The sequence below is a fragment of the Ovis aries genome, chromosome 12 (genome assembly GCF_016772045.2).
Source record: "Ovis aries strain OAR_USU_Benz2616 breed Rambouillet chromosome 12, ARS-UI_Ramb_v3.0, whole genome shotgun sequence".
NCBI lineage: Eukaryota > Metazoa > Chordata > Mammalia > Artiodactyla > Bovidae > Ovis > Ovis aries.
Genome location: NC_056065.1, coordinates 75,262,553 through 75,284,302, shown reverse-complemented (window position 1 = coordinate 75,284,302; position 21,750 = coordinate 75,262,553). Strand labels below are relative to the sequence as shown.

Genomic DNA, 21,750 nt, shown 5'->3' with positions numbered 1-21,750 from the left:
CAGTTCTTCACATGAGGTGGCCAAAGTTCACCTTGCAGTTTCAGCTTCAACATCAGTCCTTCCAATGAACACTCAGGACTGATCTCCTTTAGGATGGACTGCTTGGATATCCTTGCGGTCCAAGGGATTCTCAAGAGTCTTCTACAGCACCACAGTTCAAAAGCAGCAATTCTTCAGCATTCAGCTTTCTTAGTAGTCCAACTCTCATATCCTTACATGACCACTGGAAGAACCATAGCCTTGACTAGATGGACCTTTGTTGGCAAAGTAATGTCTCTGCTTTTCAATATGCTGTCCAGATTGCTCATAACTATCCTTCCAAGGAATAAGCATCTTTCAGTTTCACGGCTGCCATCACCATCTGCAGAGATGTTGGAGCAAAAAACAAAAACAAAAAAAGTCAGCCACTGTTTCCATTGTTTCCCCCATCTATTTGCCATGAAGTGATGGGACTGGATGCCCAAGATCTTAGTTTTCTGAATGTTGAGCTTTAAGCCAACTTTTTCACTCTCCTCTCTCACTTTCACCAAGAGGCTCTTTAGTTCTTCACTTTCTGCCATAAGGGTGGTGTCATCTGCACATCTGAGGTTATTGATATTTCTCCAGGCAACCTTGATTCCAGCTTGTGATTCTTCCAGCCCAGTGTTTCTCATGATGTACTCTGCATATAAGTTACATAAGCAGGGTGACAATATATAGCCTTGACCTACTCCTTTTCCTATTTGGAACCAGTCTGTTGTTCCATGTCCAGTTCTAACTGTTGCTTACTGACCTGCATATAGGTTTCTCAAGAGGCAGGTCAGGTGCTCTGGTATTCCCATCTCTTTCAGAATTTTCCAGTTTATTGTGATCCACACAGTCAAAGGTTTTGGCATAGTCAATAAAGCAGAAATAGATGTTTTTCTGAAACTCTCTTGCTTTTTCAATGATCCAACAGACGTTGACAATTTGATCTTTGGTTCCTCTGCCTTTTTTAAAACTCACTTTAACATCAGGAAGTTCATGGATCACGTATTGCTGAAGCCTGGCTTGGAGAATTTTGAGCATTACTTTACTAGCGTGTGAGATGAGTGCAATTGTTCGGTAGTCTGAGCATTCTTTGGCATTGCCTTTCTTTGGCATTGGTATGAACACTGACCTTTTCCAGTCCTGTGGCCACTGCTAAGTTTTCCATATTTGCTGGCATACTGAGTGCAGCACTTTCACAGCATCATCTTTCAGGATTTGAAAGAGCTTAACTAGAATTCCATCACCTCCACAAGCTTTGTTCATAGTGATGCTTCCTAAGGCCCACTTGACTTTACATTCCAGGATGTCTGGCTCTAGGTGAGTGTGAGTGATCACACCATCATGATTACCTGGCTCATGAAGATCTTTTTTGTACAGTTCTTCTGTGTATTCTTGCCACCTCTTCTTAATATTTTCTGTTTCTATTAGGTCCATACCATTTCTGCCCTTTGTTGAGCCCATCTTTGCATGAAATGTTCCCTTGGTATCTCTGATTTTCTTGAAGAGATTTCTAGTCTTTCCTATTCTATTGTGTTCCTCTATTTCTTTGCATTGATCGCTGAGGAAGGCTTTCTTATCTCTCCTTGCTATTCTTTGGAACTCTGCATTCAAATGGGTATATCTTTCCTTTTCTCCTTTGCTTTTTGCTTCCCTTCTTTTCACAGCTATTTGTAAGGCCTCCTCAGACAGCCATTTTGCTTTTTTGCATTTCCTTTTCTTGGGGATGGTTTTGATTCCTGTCTCCTGTACAATGTCACAAACCTCATTCCATAGTTCATCAGGCACTCTGTCTATCAGATCTAGTCCCTTAAATCTATTTCTCACTTCCACTGTATAGTCATAAGGGATTTGATTTAGGTCATACCTGAATGGTCTAGTGGTTTCCCCCACTTTTTCAACTTAAGTCTGAATTTCACAATAAGGAGTTCATGATCTGAGCCACAGTTAGCTCCTAGTCTTGTTTTTGCTGACTGTATAGAGCTTCTCCATCTTTGGCTGCAAAGAATGTAATCAATCTGATTTTGGTGTTGATCATCTGGTGATGTCCATGTGTAGAGTCTTCTCTTGTGTTGTTGGAAGAGAGTTTGCTATGACCAGTGCGTTCTCTTGTCAGAACTCTATTAGCCTTTGCCCTGCTTCATTCTGTACTCCAAGGCCAAATTTGCCTGTTACTCCAGGTGTTTCTTGATTTCCTACATTTGCATTCCAGTCCCCTATAATGAAAATGACATGTTTTTTGGGTGTTAGTTCTAGAAGGTCTTGTAGGTCTTCATAGAACCGTTCAACTTCAGCTTCGTCAGCATTACGGGTGGGGGCATAGTCTTGGATTACCGTGATATTGAATGGTTTGCCTTGGAAACAAACAGAGATCGTTCAGTCATTTTTGAAATTGCATCCAAGTACTGCATTTCAGACTCTTTTGTTGACAATGATGGCTACTCCATTTCTTCTAAGGGAATCTTGCCCACAGTATAGATATAATGATCATCTGAGTTAATGGTGTTAAGTCAGATCTCAATGTGCTAATGTGAGCAAATGTCAAAAAAATCCTTAGTGAAAAAGAAGTATGGAATATGGTACTACCTGCATTTTTAAAAAATTAACATAAAGCTTATGATTTATTGTTAGTTGATTAACTACTAGGATGTTCATTATAAAATACTCAGTTGTAGTGAACATTTTATACATATATCCTTATGTACTTGTGCAAATATTTATTTAGGTTAAACTCAGAAAGAGAAGTGCAAAGTTTTGAGTCAGTGTTTTTATTTATTATAAGAAATAATTTTTAAAGAATAAAAACCAAAATTAAATTCGTAATTTTGTATTGATATGGCTGGTGAATGGAGTCAAATTTATTTTTTCAGGTTACAAGCCAACTCATCCAACGAAGACTCCACTTTCAAAATATCCAGGTTCAGTAATTCTTTATCCTACTTCTAGTTAAGAGCTTTATAAGGTGCAAAAGTTGCTTTTTACAGGTGCAAAATCATATATTTTATTTTAATTTTCATTTCTTTAATCAGTGAGACTGAACTTTTATTATCTACATTTATTTATTCATTTTTTGTTCATTTTTCTATTGTTTCTAAAATATTTTTAATTGTTAATTTGAACTCATAAAATCCTTTAATATGAATTTTTTTCTGAGGGTTGTTAGTTTATTTTTTCTTTCCTTTTTTTTTTTGCTTTATTTTCACTAGTCACTAGTTTTATATATGAACATATGTTTGTAAATTTTCAAATATTACCAATGTATACAGAGTAAAAGGTGAATTCTTCTTATCTTTCTATAGCCTGTTACTATTATCACTCTTAATAGTTTAGGGTGTCTTCATCATATAAAAGTAGACATTTCCAAATTGATTGGCTTTCTAAAGTATCTTTGATATTAATTTCTCATTTTGATATCAGTTTCTCATTTAAATACTTTCTTCTCTGCAATTGCCTCTGTGTTTTTTGTCTTCAAATGGCTAAGTCGAAGATTTCTCTTGGTAAATGTCACATTGCTCTTGAAACTATGCAGGTTAGTTTCAAATATGTTTTGATAATGATTCCTAGCATAATTCCACAATAAGAGAATAGCCTCTGTATGATCTCAATACCTTTGAACCATGAAATTTTTGCACCTATTTTATGTCATTGGATATGTTCCAATGTCTCCTGGTTTATAGTCTATGGGAACTTGAATAGAATTTGTATCCTGCCTTTGTGTGAAAATTACATAAATTTAATCATGTTGAATTGGCTCAGAGTGCTTTTCAGGTCTACTCTATCCTTCTACTTTTCTGTCTAATCATCCTATTAACTTTTGAGATTTTGATATTGAAACTCTAACTAAAAATCTTAATTTATCTACTTAAAAATAATTATAATATATAGTAGAATTATATGTAACTTTGTTCTGTATTTTCCAAGTCTCCTGAGAATGTGTTTTATGCTTTCACAATTTTAAGAAAATTTTAAAAATTAAAACTAAAAACAAAAAAAATAGTTTAAGGTGTCTTTGTATCTATTTCTGTATATCAAAATCCTTACGTGTGTAGCTACACATTTAACTTGGTGTCTGTTTCTTTTTTTCTTAAGCAAAAATGACATCATACTGTTCACATTTTTCTGAAACTTGCATTTTTCTACTTAATGTCTTATATTGGGATTATAGTTTGAGTTATTCTTATCCTTTTAAATGATGACTTTAATATGCACCGTTATATTTTATTTAACTATTCTCCTATCAGAGGTCATTTATATGTGTAAAAGTTGTATATTAACAGGTAGCTGGATGTATGGATCTTTTGTCTGACGGCTATGAGTGTTGTGTCTTTCTCATAAAAGCTTTAGGATTTCCCCATGCCAAAATTATATAAACATATCAACCATACTGATTGCATTCTTTGGTACATCTGAAATGTATTATGATATGGAATGAGATTGGATCCCTCTTCACTTCACCCAACCCCCATCCAATGACAAAGTGACACCATTTATTAAATAACTTGTCTTTTCTCCAAGTGTTTTGAGATCAACATTTATGTAATTTTTCTCACCACTTCAGCCAATTCAGTAGCATTAAATGTATTCACTTTGTTATACAACCATCACTACTATCTAAAACTTTTTCACCACCTCAAACTAAACTTTATACCCATTGTAAGCAGTAATGCTTCTTTCTCAACCATCATCCCAGCTTCAGTAACCTCTATTCTAATTTCTGTATCTATGAATTTAACTTACCTAGATACCTTATTTAATTAGAATTTTGCATGTGTCTTTTGTGTCTGGGTTATTTCTCTTAGCATAATGTCTTCAAAGCTCATCTACCTTATCTCAGAACTTTATTCCTTTTATGGCTGAAAATATTCCAGTGTTTGTATATACCACATTTTATTTGTAATTTCATCTGTCAATGGATACTGGGTTGTTTTTTCCTTTTTGCAATTCTAAATGATGCCTCTCAGAATATTGGCATCTAAGTATCTATTTGGAGTCCCTGCTTTGAATTTTGGGAGTGAGTATATACCACGGAGTGGAATTATTACGTTATATGTTAATTCTTGTTTAATTTTCAGAGGAACTGAAAATACTGTCCTCCATTAAAAAAAATGCTTTAAATTGGTTGCACCATTTTCATGCCCACCAGAGAAAAGTTTCTAATTTCTTGCCCTCTCTTCCAATACATGTTAATTTCTGGTTTTTATAATAACCGGAATTATCTATGTTAGTTAACAGGTGTGAAATAGTGTCTTGTGGCTTTTATTTACATTTCCCTAATGAATGGCGATGTGAGCAGCTTTTCATGTGGTACTTGGCCATTTATATATCTTCTTTGGAGAAATGTCTATTCATGTCTCTTGCCTGTTTGTAAAATGGCTTTGTGTTGTTGTTGAGTTTTAGGTATGATATATTTTGGATATTAATCCCTTATCAGGTTTACTATTTGCAGATGTTTCTGCTCATTCTGTGAGTTGCTTTTCACTCTATTAATAGTGTCCTTTGATGCACAAAAGGTTTTAGTTTTGATATAGTCTGATAGAGCTATTTTTCTCTTTGTTATATGTGCTTTTGATGTCACGTCTAAGAAATCGTTTCCAGTTCAATATTATGAAATTGTCCTCTTTATTTTCTTCTAAGAGTTTTATAGTTCTATGTCCTATGTTTTTCGATTCGTTTTAAATTACTTTTTGTGTATAGTATAACATAGATGTCAAATTTCATCCTTTGCATGTGGATATCCAGTTTTCTGAAAATGATTTGTTGAGAAAAGCTGCCCTTTCTTCACTGGATCCTCTTAGCACCCTTGTAAACAATCATTTGACCATATAAGCAAGGGTTTATTTCTGGGCCCTATATTCTATACCATTGGTCTGTATGTCTGTCTGTATGCCAGTATTGTCTTGATTATTGTAGCTTTTTAGTAAGTTTTGAAATCTCCTTCATTCGTTTAAATCTTCTTCACTTTCAGCAATTTTCTTATAGTTTTCAATGTACAGATCTTTTATCTTCTTGATTAAACTTATTGAGTATTTTACTGTTTTTGATGCCGTTGTTAATTGAATTGTTTGCTTGCTTTCCTTTTTGGATTGTTCATTGTTAGCGTATAGAAGCACAACTGTGTTTTGTGTGTTGATTTTGTATCCTTCAGCTTTGCAGAATTAATGTGCTAGTTCTAGCAGTTGTGTGCATTTGTGTGAATGTATGTGTGATCTTTAGAGAGCTTTCTGTATGAAAGATCATGTCATCCATAAACAGATCATTTTATTTCTTCCTTCCCATCTGGATATTTTTAATTTCTTTTTTGCATAATGACTGTGACCCAAACTTCCAATATTATGTTGACTTGAAGTGGCACATGCAGGAATTCTGTCTTGTTCTTGACCTGAAAATAAAGTTGTTGTTGTTTGACAATGAGTATGATGTTAGCCATGAGTATTATATAAATGGCCTGTATTATGTTGAGGAATGTACTCCAGAGCAATTTCTAAATCACTTTTAAGCCCTCCTTTATCTAGAATCACATTGAATTCAAGGCTGATTTTGAGACTATGCTGATCATAAATTGGCTTGCTGTACATAGAGTTAGTCACAGGACTATCAACAGAAGAATGCTAATGGCCTTGAATATAATAATAAAATATAAGGTAAAATAAAAGTTTATAAAATTTAATGATGCAACTTTGAATGAGAAACATTAATATAATTTATAAGGAAATTAAATTATAATTATGAATTATAAAAAGGTACAAAACCAACAGCAATGAATTTATAGATCTTTAAGATTTATTTAGTCTTCCTTTTAACTTATTTCCAATTTTTTCCCCTAGGATATCCCAATCCCAGTGAAGAAATACCATCACTTGAAGACTTTGAGGATTTAGGTATTATTTTGATTATTAATAACTTGCATTATGAAACCTTAGATTTCTATATGGAAACATCATGGTTCAATCATTTGTAGGTAGGGAAGAAACAATGTGTCACAAATAATTAGTAATAATTGACATTTACAATTGTGTTATTAATGCAGATACCAAGACATGTTAAGTGGTGGGATATATAGACACATGTAGGTAATTTTCTCCAATCTAGTGAATTCTAATAAATAGTCTTGGTGTGTTTGTGTGCTAAATCACTAAGTCATGTCCAACTCATTGTGACCTCATGGACTGTAAGCCTGCCACAACACTGGAGTGGGTTGCCATTTCCTCCTCCAGGGGATCTTCCCAAACCAGGGATTGAACCCTATCTCTTGCATGTCCTGCATTGGCAGACAGATTCTTCACCACTGAGCCACTTGCTGCTGCTGCTGCTGCTGTCGCTTCAGTCATGTCCGACTCTGTGCGACCCCACAGACGGCAGCCCAACAGGTTCCCCGTCCCTGGGATTCTCCAGGCAAGAACACTGAAGTGGGTTGCCATTTCCTTCTCCAATGCATGAAAGTGAAAAGTGAAAGTGAAGTCACTCAGTCATGTCCAGCTCTTTGCAACTCCATGGACAGCAGCCCACCAGGCTCCTCCGTCCATCGGATTTTCCAGGCAAGAGTCCTGGAGTGGGGTGCCGTTGCCTTCTCCAACGGAGCCACTTAGGAAGCCCCTAATAAGCTGTACTCAATAACCGGTAAAAGCTACAGCACAACACAGTGAAAAGGGAGGTTCCTGTTAAGAGTTTAACAAGATGGGTCCTGTGCCTGGAATCTATTTAAAAAGGATCTGTGATCAAAATGACTTGGATGCACTCAGCAGTCATGTTCAAACTAGACTGATAAACATTTTTGCTGTAGTTCTTAGATGGTCTGATCAAAATTAAAGTATAGCTCCTATCTGGAATCCATATGTGTTCTTCAAAACTTTAAAAATTTTTTCTCAGATGCAGGAATCATTGCTTTGGCTATTCTTACTGCAAGTGAGTATCTCAAATTTTAATACCACTTAAATAAAGATGTAATATGAAGATGAGATGTGCATTTCTTCAATGATTTTCAGTTATTATAGTTTTTGTAGTAGAACAGTCTAATAATACCTGACCTCTTCTATGATATACTGCCTTATGTTGGTGACTGTATATTGTTTTATATTCTACATGTTCTCTTAGTAACAAACCCTAAATAATACATGGAAATGACCATGACCATTGGTCATGTGAGTCTACTTCCCAAATATGCTTTGGATAATTTTCTAAATTAAGTAAGGGCTCTAACTTACTGTGGACTGTTCAAGTGATTCCAGGGGGCTGGATTTAGATACTGAAGATCAAGATGGAATGTAAATGTACATAGGCCTAAATAAATTAGTATTTTCTGATGATAGAAATGGTCAGAAATAAACATAACTAACATTGATTTCTTCTGCTTGATTTGGAATCTTGGTAGTTAGTTTTCAGCATCACATGTCATTTGTTTCCTGTTTTCTTGTAGTTGTTGCTGTTATAGTAGTTTGTACGTGCCTATACAGATGTCTTTTCAGTGAGAAGAACGAAGAGAAGGATATGAAAGAGAAGGAGAAGGAACTAAAAGAGAAGGAAGAGAGGGATATGAAAGAGAAGGAGGAGAGGGAGAAGAAGGAGAAGGAGAGGAAGGAGAAGGAGGAGAAGAAAGAGAAGGAGAGGAAGGAGAAGGAGGAGAAGGAGAGGAAGGAGAAAGAGAAGGAGAAGAAGGAGAAGGAGAGGAAGGAGAAGGAGGAGAAGGAGAAGAAGGAGAAGGAGGAGAAAGAGAAGGAGAGGAAGGAGAAAGAGAAGGAGAAGAAGGAGAAGGAAAAGGAGATGAAGGAGAAGAAAGAGAAGCAGCAGAAAAAGGAGAAGGAGATGAAAGGGTAAATCAAAACACATTTCCTCTAACTTATTGTAGCCTTTTTACTTTTGACGTATTTTTGTGCAGGTTTTCTTTGTCTTCTGTGTTGCATGCCATATGTTTTTTAATGTGCCCGCATGAGTACACTGCCTGAATTTCATTTCATTACTAGAAATGTTTTTAGCTGCTTTTAATATCACTGCAACAGGAGGAATTTGTGCAGAATTTTTTTCAGCTACTATGACTGTAAGAAAAATTTCCGTGGAGTTTGAGGTTTAACTTCTATAGCAAATCATGGACAGTTATGGGGTTTTTCCCACCCTAGGTATACCCTCCTCCCTGGATTGGACTAGTGGCCCAGATGAACTTTTAAATGGTTCACTGTGAAGAATTTGGCATTTATATTCACTAGAATTTTTATGATGAAGATCTCCATTTGTCTGTATAACTTAGGTCATTGTAAGAAGCTGTGTAGCTAAAAACTGATTTCGCTTAGAGTTGTTATTTATGTTATACTGAAGAACTAAAAGCAGCATTATTTGATTTCTCTTTATATTTTCTTAATTTGCTAAGTGGTAGTGAAACTGATGGGGTTAAAATTACTGAAAGGAATAGGATTTATAAGCCATCTCATTAGTATTGTCTTGATCTATAAAAATGAAAATAGTCTGCTAGGAGTACTGAGAATTTTAAAAGTGCACAAATTCATATTGTTTAAGGAAAATGGAGTTTTTAAACATAAAACTCAAATTTTAAGGAAATGATTCACAGTTTAATGAAATATTTAGAATAAGTCATGGCTAATAAACCTGATTAACATAGGCACAAAAAATCCTTAACAAACGGAATTCCATAAAACATTAAATGGATCACACACTGTGATCAAGTAGAATTTGTAGCAGTGATGCAAGGATGGTTCAACATCTGCAAAATAATCACTGTGCTACACCACATTAACAAAATATAGAATAAAAGTTATACAGTCTTATCAATCAGTTCAGTTCAGTTCCGTTCAGTCGCTCAGTCATGTCTGACTCTTTGCAACCCCATGAACAGCAGCACGCCAGGCCTCCCTGTCCATCACCAACTACCAGAGTCTACCGAAACTCATGTCCATTGAGTCGGTGATGCCATCCAACCATCTCATCCTGTCATCCCTTTCTCCTCCTGCCCCCAATCCCTCCCAACATCAGGGATCCCAACTCATCTTTTCCAATGAGTCAGCTCTTCACATCACGTGGCCAAAGTATTGAAGTTTCAGCTTCAACATCAGTCCTTCCAATGAACACCCAGGACTGATCTCCTTTAGGTTGGGCTGGTTGGATCTCCTTGGATCTGGTATTCTCATCTCTTTCAGAATTTTCCACAGTTTATTGTGATCCACACTGTCAAAGACTTTGGCATAGTCAATAAAGCAGAAATAGATGTTTTTCTGGAACTCTCTTGCTTTTTCCATGATACAGTGAAGGTTGGAAATTTGATCTCTGGTTCCTCTGCCTTTTCTAAAACTCACTTTAACATCTGGAAGTTCACAGTTCATATATTGCTGAAGCCTGGCTTAAAGAATTTTGAGCATACTTTACTAGTGTGTGAGATGAGTGCAATTGTGCAGTAGTTTGAGCATTTTTTGGCCTTGCCGTTCTTTAGGATTAGGATGAAAACTGACCTTTTCCAGTCCTGTGGCCACTGCTGAGTTTTCCAAATTTGCTGGCATATTGAGTGGAGCACTTTTACAGAGTCATCTTTCAGAATTTGAAAGAGTTCAACTGGAATTCCGTCACCTCCACTAGCTTTGTTTGTAGTGATGCTTCCTAAGGCCCACTTGACTTCACATTCCAGGATATCTGGCTCTAGGTGAGTGATCACACCATCGTGAAGATCTTTTTCATACAGTTCTTCTGTGTATTCTTGCCACCTCTTCTTAATATCTTCTGTTTCTATTAGGTCCATACCATTTCTGTCCTTTGTTGAGCCCATCTTTGCATGAAATGTTCCCTTGGTATCTCTAATTTTCTTGAAGAGATCGCTGGCCTTTCCCATTCTATTGTTTTCCTCTATTTCTTTGTATTGACTGCTGAGGAAGGCTTTCTTATCTCTCCTTACTATTCTTTGGAACTCTGCATTCAAATGGGTATATCTGTCCTTTTATCCTTTGTTTTTTGCTTCTCTTCTTTTCACAGCTATTTGTAAGGCCTCCCCAGACAGCCATTTTGCTTTTTCCCATTTCTTTTCCATGGGGATGGTCTTGATCCCTGTCTCCTGTACAATGTCATGAACCTCAGTCCATAGTTCATCAGGCGCTCTATCTATCAGATCTAGTCCCTTAAATCTATTTCTCACTTCTGCTGTATAATAATAAGGGATTTGACTTAGGTCATACCTGAATGGTCTAGCAGTTTTCCCTACTTTCTTCAATTTGAGTCTGAATTTGGTAATAAGGAGTTCATGATCTGAGCCACAGTCAGCTCCTGGTCTTGTTTTTGTTGACTGTATAGAGCTTCTCCATCTTTGGCTGCAAAGAATATAATCAATCTGATGTTGGTGTTGACCATCTGGTGATGTCCGTGTGTAGAGTCTTCTCTTCTGTTGTTAGAAGAGGGTGTTTGCTATGATCCGTGTGTTCTCTTGGCAGGACTCTATTATCTTTGCTCTGCTTCATTCTGTACTCCATGGCCATATTTGCCTGTTACTCCAGGTGTTTCTTGACTTCCTACTTTTGCATTCCAGTCCCTATAATGAAAAGGACACCTTTTTTGGGTGTTAGTTCTAAAAGGGCTTGTAGTTCTTCATAGAACCAGCCAACTTCAGCTTCTTTAGCATTACTGGTTGGGGCATAGACTTAGATTACTGTGATATTGAATGGTTTGCCTTGGAAATGAACAGAGATCATTCTGTAGTCTTTGAGACTGCATCCAAGTACTGTATTTTGGACTCTCTTGTTGACTATGATGACTACTCCATTTCTTCTAAGAGATTCCTGCCCACAGTGGTAGATATAATGGTCATCTAAGTTAAATTCACCCATTCCAGTCCATTTTAGTTTTCTGATTCCTAGAATGTCGACGTTCAGTCTTGCCAGCTCCTGTTTGACCACTTCCAATTTGCCTTGATTCATGGACCTAACAGTGCAGTTTCCTATGCAATATTGCTCTTTACAGCATCGGACCTTGCTTCTATCACCAGTCACATCCACAACTGGGTGTTGTTTTTACTTTGGCTCCATCCCTTCAATCTTTCTGGAGTTATTTCTCCACTGATCTCCAGTAGCATATTTGGCACCTACTGACCTGGGGAGTTCATCTTTCAGTGGCCTGTATTTTTGCCTTTTCATGAGGTTCTCAAGGCAAGAATACTGGAGTGGTTTGCCATTGCCTTCTTCAGTGGGCCACATTCTGTCAGACCTCTCCACCATGACCCGCCCATCTTGGGTGGCCCCACACAGCATGGCTTAGTTTCACTGAGTTAGACAAGGCTGTGGTCCATGTGGTCGGATTGGCTAGTTTTCTGTGATTGTAGTTTCAGTCTGTCTACCCTCTGATGCCCTCTCAGCGCCTATGGTCTTACTTGGGTCTCTCTTACCTTGGATGTGGGGTATCTCTTCATGGCTGCTCCAGCAAAGTGCAGCACTGCTCCCTACAATAGATGCATAAAAAGCATTTGACAAAATTTAGCATCCATTTATGATTAAAAACTCTGAGTTAGGTGGGTACAAAAGGAACATACCTGAATATAATAAAGGCCATAATGATAGGTTCACAGCTAATATCATAATCAGTAGTTAAAAGCTTAAAACTTTTACTCTAATATCAGGAACAAGACAAGCCAGTTTATTCAACATCAACATTGCCATTTTATTCGACATAGAATTGGAACACCAAGCCACAGAAATCATAGAAGAAAAAAAAAAGTCATGTAAATTGAAAAGGAAAAAGTGAAACTGTCACTATTTGCAGAAGACATGATATTATATGTAGAGAACCTTAAAGGCCAGAGATCTTTTAGAGCTAATAAACAAATTCAGTAAAGTTACAAAATACAAAATGAATATACAAATATCTGTTACATCTCTTGCTTTAACAACAAATTATCAGAAAGAGAAATTAAACAGTCTCATTTACAATAACATCAAAACAAAAAATGTACCTGTATTTAACCAAGGAACTGGAAGATCTGTATACAGAAAATTATGTCATTAATTAAAGAAATTGAAGAAGACAAATAGATGGAAAGATATTTCATGTTCTTGGATCAGAAGAATTAACACTGTTAACATGTTCAGACTAACCAAAGCAATCTACAGGTTTAGTGTAATCCTTATCAAAATTCCAATGGCATTTTTCACAGAAATAGAACAAACAATCCTAAAAATTTCATATAAGCCAAAGGACCACAAATGGTCAAAGCAATCTTAAAAAAAAAAAAAAAACAGCTGGAGACTATGTTCCCTGGTTTCAAACTGTATTATAATGCTCTAGAAATCTTATTTTTTTAAAGCTCATTATATTCAATTTAATTACCTCTGAAATACATAGAAACATTTTACATATCTCCTTTGGTTCACATTTCTAAGAAACAAAGTGATGGAAGTGATGTTTAAAAGCTACAGGTGCTGGAGGGAAAGGACTAAGTGAAGCCTTGACAAGTAGGGCTTCCCCAGGCAAATTCAGAAGCTCAGAGAGGACAGCATTCTTTGCACACGCCTATGCAGTGTTAGCCTAAAAGCAGTCACATAGATCAATGGGACAGAATAGAGAGCCATGAAATAAACCCACACATGTATGTTCCATTATGGTGTCAGGAAAACTGAACAGCTATATGCAAAAGAATAAAACTGGACTACCATCTTACACCATCCAGGAAAATTAACTCAAAGTAGATTCACCTGAACATAAGACCTAAACTCATAAAACTCCTAGAAGAAAATGTAAGCAGAAGCTCATTGATATCCATCTCAGCAATGATATTTTTTAAATTTGACACCAAAAGTAAAGGCAATAAAATCAAAATAAACAAGGGGATTACATCAAACTAGGGTTTCCCTGGTGACTCAGACAGTGAAGCGTCTGCTTGCAGTGTGGGAGACCCGGGTTCGATCCCTGGGTTGGGAAGATCCCCTGGAGAAGGAAATGGCAACCCACTCGAGTACTCTTGCCTGGGAAATCCCATGGATGAAGGAGCCTGGTAGGCTACAGTCCATGTGGTCACAAAAAGTCGGACATGACTGAGCGACTTCACTTCACATCAAACTAAAAAAGCTTATGTTCAGCAAAGGAAATCATCAAGAAAATGAAAGGGCAATCTACTGGATGGAAGAAAATAATTGCGAATAATTACATTTCCAAAATACATGAAGAACTCATACTACTCAGTAGGAAAACATCAAACAGTGTGATTTAACATGGGAGTAGGATCTGGACGGACATTTTCCAAAGAAGACATATAGATCATGAGAAGTTACATGAAAAGATGCTCAACATTTCTAATCATCATCAGGGAAATGCAAATCAAAACCCCAAATGTTATATCATCTCATAATCAAGGTTCCTCATGGTGCACTGGGATGACCCAGAGGGGATGGTATGGGGAGGGAGGTGGGAGGGGGGTTCAGGATTGGGAACAAGTGTACACCCATGGCAGATTCATGTTGATGTATGGCAAAACCAATACAATATTGTAAAGTAAAAAAATAATAATAATAAAAAATTTAAAAATAATAATAAAAAAATGGAACTATCATACAATGCAGCAATTCCACTCTGGGTATTTATCCAAAGGAAATGAAAACACTAACTTGAAAAGATATCTGTACCCCAATATTCATTGCATCATCATTCATTAGCTTAGATACAGGAACAATGTGAGCGTCTATTGATGGATGAATGGATAAAGAAAACCTGAGGGACAGGTAGATAGATAGATAATAGAACATTATTAAGCCATAACAAAGAATGAAATCTTGCCATTTGCAACAATATGGATGGACATGGACCTTGAGGGCATTTTTCTAAGTGAAATAAATCAGATAAAGAAAGACAAATATTGTATGATCTCACTTATATGTGGAATTTTTCAAAACAGAAAGAAAGAGAAAAAAAGCTCATACATGGAGAAAACAGGTAGGGCCAGAGGCAGGAGCTGGGGGTTTGGCAAATTAGGTGAAAGGAGTCAAAAGTTACAAACTTCCAGTTATAAGTCATGGGGATGTAATGTACTACATGGTGACTCTAGTAATACTATATTGTACATGTGAAAGTTCTAAAGAGAATATAAAAGGTTCTTATTACAAGAAAGAATAGTCTGTACATATGTATGGTGTTGGATATCTACAAGACATTGTAATGTTAATTTTGCAGTGTATATATATATATATATATATAGAGAGAGAGAGAGAGAGAGAGAGAAAGTACACCTAAAGCTAAGACAGTGCTATATCTCAATTTTAAGAAAAAGCCCATATTTTACAACATAATATCTAAATTATCTTGGTGAAGAAAACAAAAAAATGCCACATTAAAATTATAAAGTATATTGGAAAGATATTATATCTGTAACCAATGAAACATAATTAATCATATATACAGTAGCATAATTTAAGAAAAAATATTTTCAAAAGGTACTGTAGGAAGGGTAATTAATCATTGCCTTTGCTAAAATATAAAGTATGGCTGACTCTTCATTACACAGTGATTGGAGATGCAGTGGAAAATCCACATATAGTTTTACATTTATTCTCCTACCTCCACTGCCAATCCATGGTTCTGCATCTACAGATCCAACCAACTCCAGGTGCCACCATATTATAGTACATTTCTATTGAAAAAGTCCAGTTGTAAGTGGACCTGCACAGTTCAAGCTCCTATTTTTCAAAGGTCAACTGTACATGCAAATACTTTTGGATATATGTTATCAATTCCTGACAGGAACGTGGGCAACTAGAAATTCAGTGTTATGGAACAGCTTAATTTTACATTTGCTTCAAGACTTGAAGGCAATGGCACCCCAGTCCAGTACTCTTGCCTGGAAAATCCCATGGACGGAGGAGCCTGGTAGGCTTCAGTCCATGGAGTCGCAAAGAGTTGGACACAACTGAACGACTTCACTTTCGCTTTTCACTTTCATGCGTTGGAGAAGGAAATGGCAACCCACTCTAGTGTTCTTGCCTGGAGAATCCCAGGGATGGGGGAGCCTGGTGGGCTGCTGTCTATGGGGTCGCACAGAGTCGGACACGACTGAAGTGACTTAGCAGCAGCAAGACTAGAAGCCCTCTCTGACCCTTTCAAGTTCTGTATCATTTTAATAGCTGAAGTGACTCTAATGCAGGGGAGGTATGCCTTTCTCTTCTAGAGTTCATGACAGCGCTTCTTTTACTTTAATATCTACATCAGTCACAGAGCATCTCGTTAAAATGCAGGTTCTGGTTCCTTAGGTCTGGTGTACAGCCTGATGTCTCGCATCTCTAATGAACTCCCAAGTAATGATGCTGCTGGGCCTGGACTTTGCTTTGAGAAACTAGAGTGTAGATCATTAGTGATGTGCCCATATTCTTGAAATCTGAAGAGGCAACATCAATCTTATTGGCAGTTTTTTCTCCTCCTTAAGATAATAGGAGTTTTAAAAGACTCTTCATCTCTATGTATGCTTTACAAAAGGTTGTGGGTAGTATTAAGCTTTAGTGAAGATTTTTATTAGGTACTTCACACTGTCGAATGTCCATAATCTTTCCCCATTCCGTAAATTGGTTGTTTTCACCTTAGAAACTTCTTTATAAGACTGTATTCTGTTTCTAGGAATAACTGTGGAAGCAGGATACTGAGGGCAGATAATCCCAAATTGCTGTTCAACATTGATAGAAAATGGATTTGATGTAATTTTGTATTTAGGATGATTTGGGAACACAGTTGCCTGCCGCAGCTTCCATCCCAAAGTACAAAAGCACTGTAGTAGTCACTTTTAAAGTCAGTAAACATCATTTTAAATACCTGATGAAAAATGGTCCTAAGGTTAAAATATTCTGCTACAGCTTTCTGTTTCTTAACTCTCAAATTTTAAAGCAGGATCCCATTTGGTCTCATGGGCTCTATCTCTAGCCTCCTTCCTTTTCCCTTGCAGTCTCCTTCCCCAGCCAATTCTTCCACCATACATTCCAGACTTGGAATCCATGGCCTTTGTCCTCTCCTTTACTATTGCCCAGTCCTGTTCTGAGTGACTGGACTGTGTAGTTTCAAAAAAACAAATGTTTTCACGAATTTGTAGTAATTTTCTTTTCATAAATGCCTGGTTTTCTTTGTTCCAGTCATTCTTCAAATTCAAGAGCATGGAATATCTTTCCATTTCTTTTTAAATCATCTTCAGTTTCCCTTGTCAATCTTTTATAGTTCTCAGCATGTAAGTCTTTTACTTACTAGGTTAGGTTTGTTTCTAAGTGTTTTATTCTTTCTGATATAATTTTAAAAGGGATTTATTTTTTACTCTTCCTTTCTAATATTTTATTGTTAATGTAAAGAAATGTAACCAATTTCTGTAAGTTAGCCTTGTACCCTGCTACCTTGCTTAATTTGTTTATCAGTTCTGGTAGCTTTTGTGTGGTTTCTGTAGGGCTTTCTATATATAGTGCCTTACCCTATTATCTGCATAGAATGACAATGTTATAGCTTCCAATTAGGATACATTTTTCTTCTTGTATGATTGCTGTGATGAGGACTTCCAATACTATATTGAATAGAAATGTTGAGAGTGGGCATTGTTCCACATATTAGTGGGAAGGCTTTTGATTTTTCACCATTGAGTATTATGTTGGCTGTAGGTTTGTCATAAGTACCTTTTATTATGTTGAGATGTGTTCCTTCTAGTCCCATTTTGGTAAGAGTTTTTATAATGATGTTGTATTTTATCGAATGCTTTTTGTGCATCTGTTGAGATGATTATGTGTTTTTTTTTTCCTTCACTTCTGTTGTCAATGTGGTATATCATACTAATTGAGTATGTTGGACCATTCTTGTGCTGCAGGATGAATCTAACTTGGTCATGGTATATGATCCTTTTTATGTATTGATGCATTTGGTTGCTAATATTTTTGCTAATATTCAAAGAGATACTGGCCTACAGTTTTCCTTTTTGGTAGTGCCTTTGTCTAGTTTTGGTATCAGGGTGATGGAATGACTTTGGGAGTGCTCCTTCCTCTTCAGTCTTTTGGAAGAATTTGAGAAGGATCTGTGTAAGCTCTTTGTATGTTTGGTAGAATTCCCCAGTGAAGCCTTAGGGTCCTGGACTTCTGTTTGAAGGGAGTTTTTAAGTTGCAAATTATATTTCACTTGTAGTGATAGGACTATTCAAATTATCTATTTCTTCTTGATTCAGCTTTTGTGGGCTCTGTGTTTCTAGACATTTGTTCATTTCTTCTGGGTTGTCTAATTTGTTGACATATAACTGTTCATAGTGTTCTCTCTGGGCTTCCCTGGTGGCTCAGATGGTAAAGAATCTGCCTGCTGTGCAGGGGACCCGGGCTTGATAGTATTGTCTTATGAATTTTTTGTGGAAGTTCTTTTTTTGTGCTAGAATGTGTGTCTGCAAAGCTGCGATAAGAAGATACACCTCCCTCCACTGGTAATGCGAGGCACTACCCTAGGTTACAATCACAAGTTTGGGAGCAGATTCTACAAAGGGTTATAAGAAGGGCAACTTCATAGTAAAAGCACAGAGGTGTCATTGATCACAGGGGCAGAGGGAAAGGCAAAACATACCTGCTAAAATGGCCATGTGGGCCTACCCAGCACTATGTATCTGCTGGGTTCTCTAAGGATGCCTTTGGGGCTAAAGTCAACCAGGAAAATAGTTTTCAGACAGGCCATGAGCTTCAAGTGTCTGTAAATACTTGAAGTTAATAAATGCCAAAGGTAATATAACAAAGCTGTAATTAGTACTTCACTTTTGCATTTTAATCATCTTCAAATATCTACATTGTTATGTCAAATGAATATTTAATTTTATATTAGTGCTATTTATTTGCTTACATATTAGATTTCTATTTATAACTCTATTTTTAAAAAGGATTCCATTAGAAAAATATAGTGATCAGGCCTAACTATTGAATCTCTCTCCACAATAACCCTGAGGAAATAGCTATGGAACAGGTACTGTGCTATGACAGTGCTGGTTCATAGTGATGCCTCTCCCACCAAGGGAAATATTAAAGTCTCCAGCATTAACACAGTTAACTCTTACATGAGGTAGGCACCCCAAGGGTTTTCTGGGGCAGGCACACTGTAAATAACCAGCGGGTCCACATTTGGTTCCCTTTGTGGTTCCCTGGTGGCTCAGTTGGTAAAGAATCTGCCTTCACAGAAGATAGGATAAGTGAGGTGGAAGATAGAATGGTGGAAATAAATGAGGCAGAGAGGGAAAAAGGAAAAAGAATTAAAAGAAACAAGTACAATCTCAGAGATCTCTGGGACAATGTTAAATGCCCCAACATTCAAATCATAGGAGTCCCAGAAGAAGAAGACAAAAATACTTGAGGAGATAATAGTTGAAAATTTCCCTAAAATGGGGAAGGAAATAGCCACCAAGTCTAAGAAACCCAAAGAGTCCCAAACAGGATAAACCCAAGGTGAAACACCCCAAGACATGTATTAATCAAAGTAACAAAGATCAAACACAAAGAGCAAATATTAAAAGCAGCAAGGGAAAAACAACAAATAACACACAAGGGGATCCCCAGAAGGATAACAGCTGATCTTTCAATAGAAACTCTTCAGGCCAGGAGGGAATGGCAGTGATGAAAGTGATGAAAGAGAAAAACCTACAGCCCAGAGTACTGTACCCAGCAAGGATCTCATTCAAATATGAAGGAGAAATCAAAAGCTTTACAGACAAGCAAAAGCTAAGAGAATTCAGCACCACCAAACCAGCTCTCCAACAAATGCTAAAGGATCTTCTCTAGACAGGAAACACAGAAAGGGTGTATAAACTCGAACCCAAAACAACAAAACAAATGGCAATGGGATCATACTTATCAATAATTACCTTAAATGTAAATAGTTTGAATGCCCCAAGCAAAATAAAAAGACTGGCTGAATGGATACAAAAACAAGACCCCTATATATGCTGTCTACAAGAGACCCACCTCAAAACAAGGGACATGTACAGACTGAAAGGGAAGGGCTGGAAAAGATATTTCATGCAAATGGAGACCAAAAGAAAGCAGGAGTAGCAATACTCATATCAGATAAAATAGACTTTGAAATAAAGGCCGTGAAAAGAGACAGAGAAGGACACTACATAATGATCAAAGGATCAATCCAAAGAGAAGATATAACAATTATAAATATATATGCACCCAACATAGGACCACTGCAATATGTAAGGCAAATGCTAACAAGTATGAAAGGGAAATTAACAGTAACACAATAATAGTGGGAGACTTTTATACCCCACTCACACCTACGGATAGATCAACTAAACAGAAAATTAGCAAGGAAACACAAACTTTAAATGATACAATGAACCAGTTAGACCTAAATGATATCTATAGGCCATTTCACACTAAAACAATGAATTTCACCTTTTTCTCAAGTGCGCATGGAACCTTCTCCAGGATAGATCATATCCTGAGCCATAAATCTAGCCTTGGTAAATTTAAAAAAAAAAAAATGAAATCATTTCAAGCATGTTTTCTGATCACAATGCAGTAAGATTAGATGTCAACTACAGGAAAAAACTATTAAAAACACAAACATATGGAGGCTAAACAACGTGCTTCTGAATAACCAACAAATCACAGAAGAAATCAAAGTATGCACAGAAACAAATGAAAATGAAAACAACAACCCAAAATCTATGGGATTCAGTAAAAGCAGTGCTAAGGGGAAGGTTCATAGCAATTCAAGCTTCCCTCAAGAAACAGGAGAAAAATCAAATAAATAACCCAACTTTACATCTATAGCAACTAGAAAAAGAAGAAAAGAAGAACCCCAGGGTTAGTAGAAGGAAAGAAATCATAAAAATTAGGGCAGAAATAAATGAAAAAGAAACAAAAGGAGACTATAGCAAAAGTCAACAAAGCTAAAAGCTGGTTCTTTGAGAAGATAAATAAAATAGACAAACCATTAGCCAGACTCATCAAGAAAAAAAGGGAGAACCAAATAAACAAAATTAGAAACGAAAATGGAGAATCACAACAGACCACACAGAAATACAAATGCTCATAAGAGACTACTATCAGCAACTATATGCCAATAAAATGGACGACTTTGAAGAAATGGACAAATTCTTAGAAAAGTATAATTTTCCAAAACTGAACCAGGAAAAATAGAAAATCTTAACAGACACATCACAAGCAGGGAAATTGAAACTGTAATCAGAAATCTTCCAACCAACAAAAGCCCAGGACCAGATGGCTTCACAGGTGAATTCTACCAAAAATTTATAAAAGAGCTAACACCTATACTACTCAAACTCTTCCAGAAAATTGCAGAGGAAGGTAAACTTCCAAACTCATTCTCTGAGGCCACCATCACCCTAATACCAAAACAGACAAAGATGCCACAAAAAAAGAAAACTACAGGCCAATATGAACATAGATACAAAAATCATTAACAAAATTCTAGCAAACAGAATCCAACAACATATTAAAAAGATCATACATCATGACCAAGTGGGCTTTATCCCAGGGATGCAAAGATTCTTCAATATTCACAAATCAATCAGTGTGATACACCACATTATCTCAATAGATGCAGAGAAAGCCTTGGACAAAATGCAACATTCATTTATGCTAAAAACTCTCCAGAAAGTAGGCATAGAAGGAACATACCTCAACATAATAAAAGCCACATATGATAAACCCACAGCAAACATTATCCTCAATGGTGAAAAATTGAAAGCATTTTCCCTAAAGTCAGGAGCAAGACAAGGGTGCCCGCTCTCACCACTACTATTCAACATGGTTTTGGAAATTTTAG

The 21,750-nt window shown here is 36.6% G+C and overlaps 1 protein-coding gene across 1 annotated transcript in view; it reads left to right on the top strand.

The window, feature by feature from the left end:
* LOC105611355 (membrane cofactor protein-like) overlaps window positions 1-21,750 on the top strand; it is a 61,892-nt gene that overhangs the window by 32,039 nt on the left and 8,103 nt on the right. Inside the window, exons 7-10 of the mRNA XM_015099399.4 lie at window positions 2,877-2,924; window positions 6,831-6,884; window positions 7,873-7,908; window positions 8,420-8,813. Coding sequence (XP_014954885.3) covers window positions 2,877-2,924; window positions 6,831-6,884; window positions 7,873-7,908; window positions 8,420-8,813 — 532 coding nt within the window. The remainder of the gene's footprint in view (window positions 1-2,876; window positions 2,925-6,830; window positions 6,885-7,872; window positions 7,909-8,419; window positions 8,814-21,750) is intronic.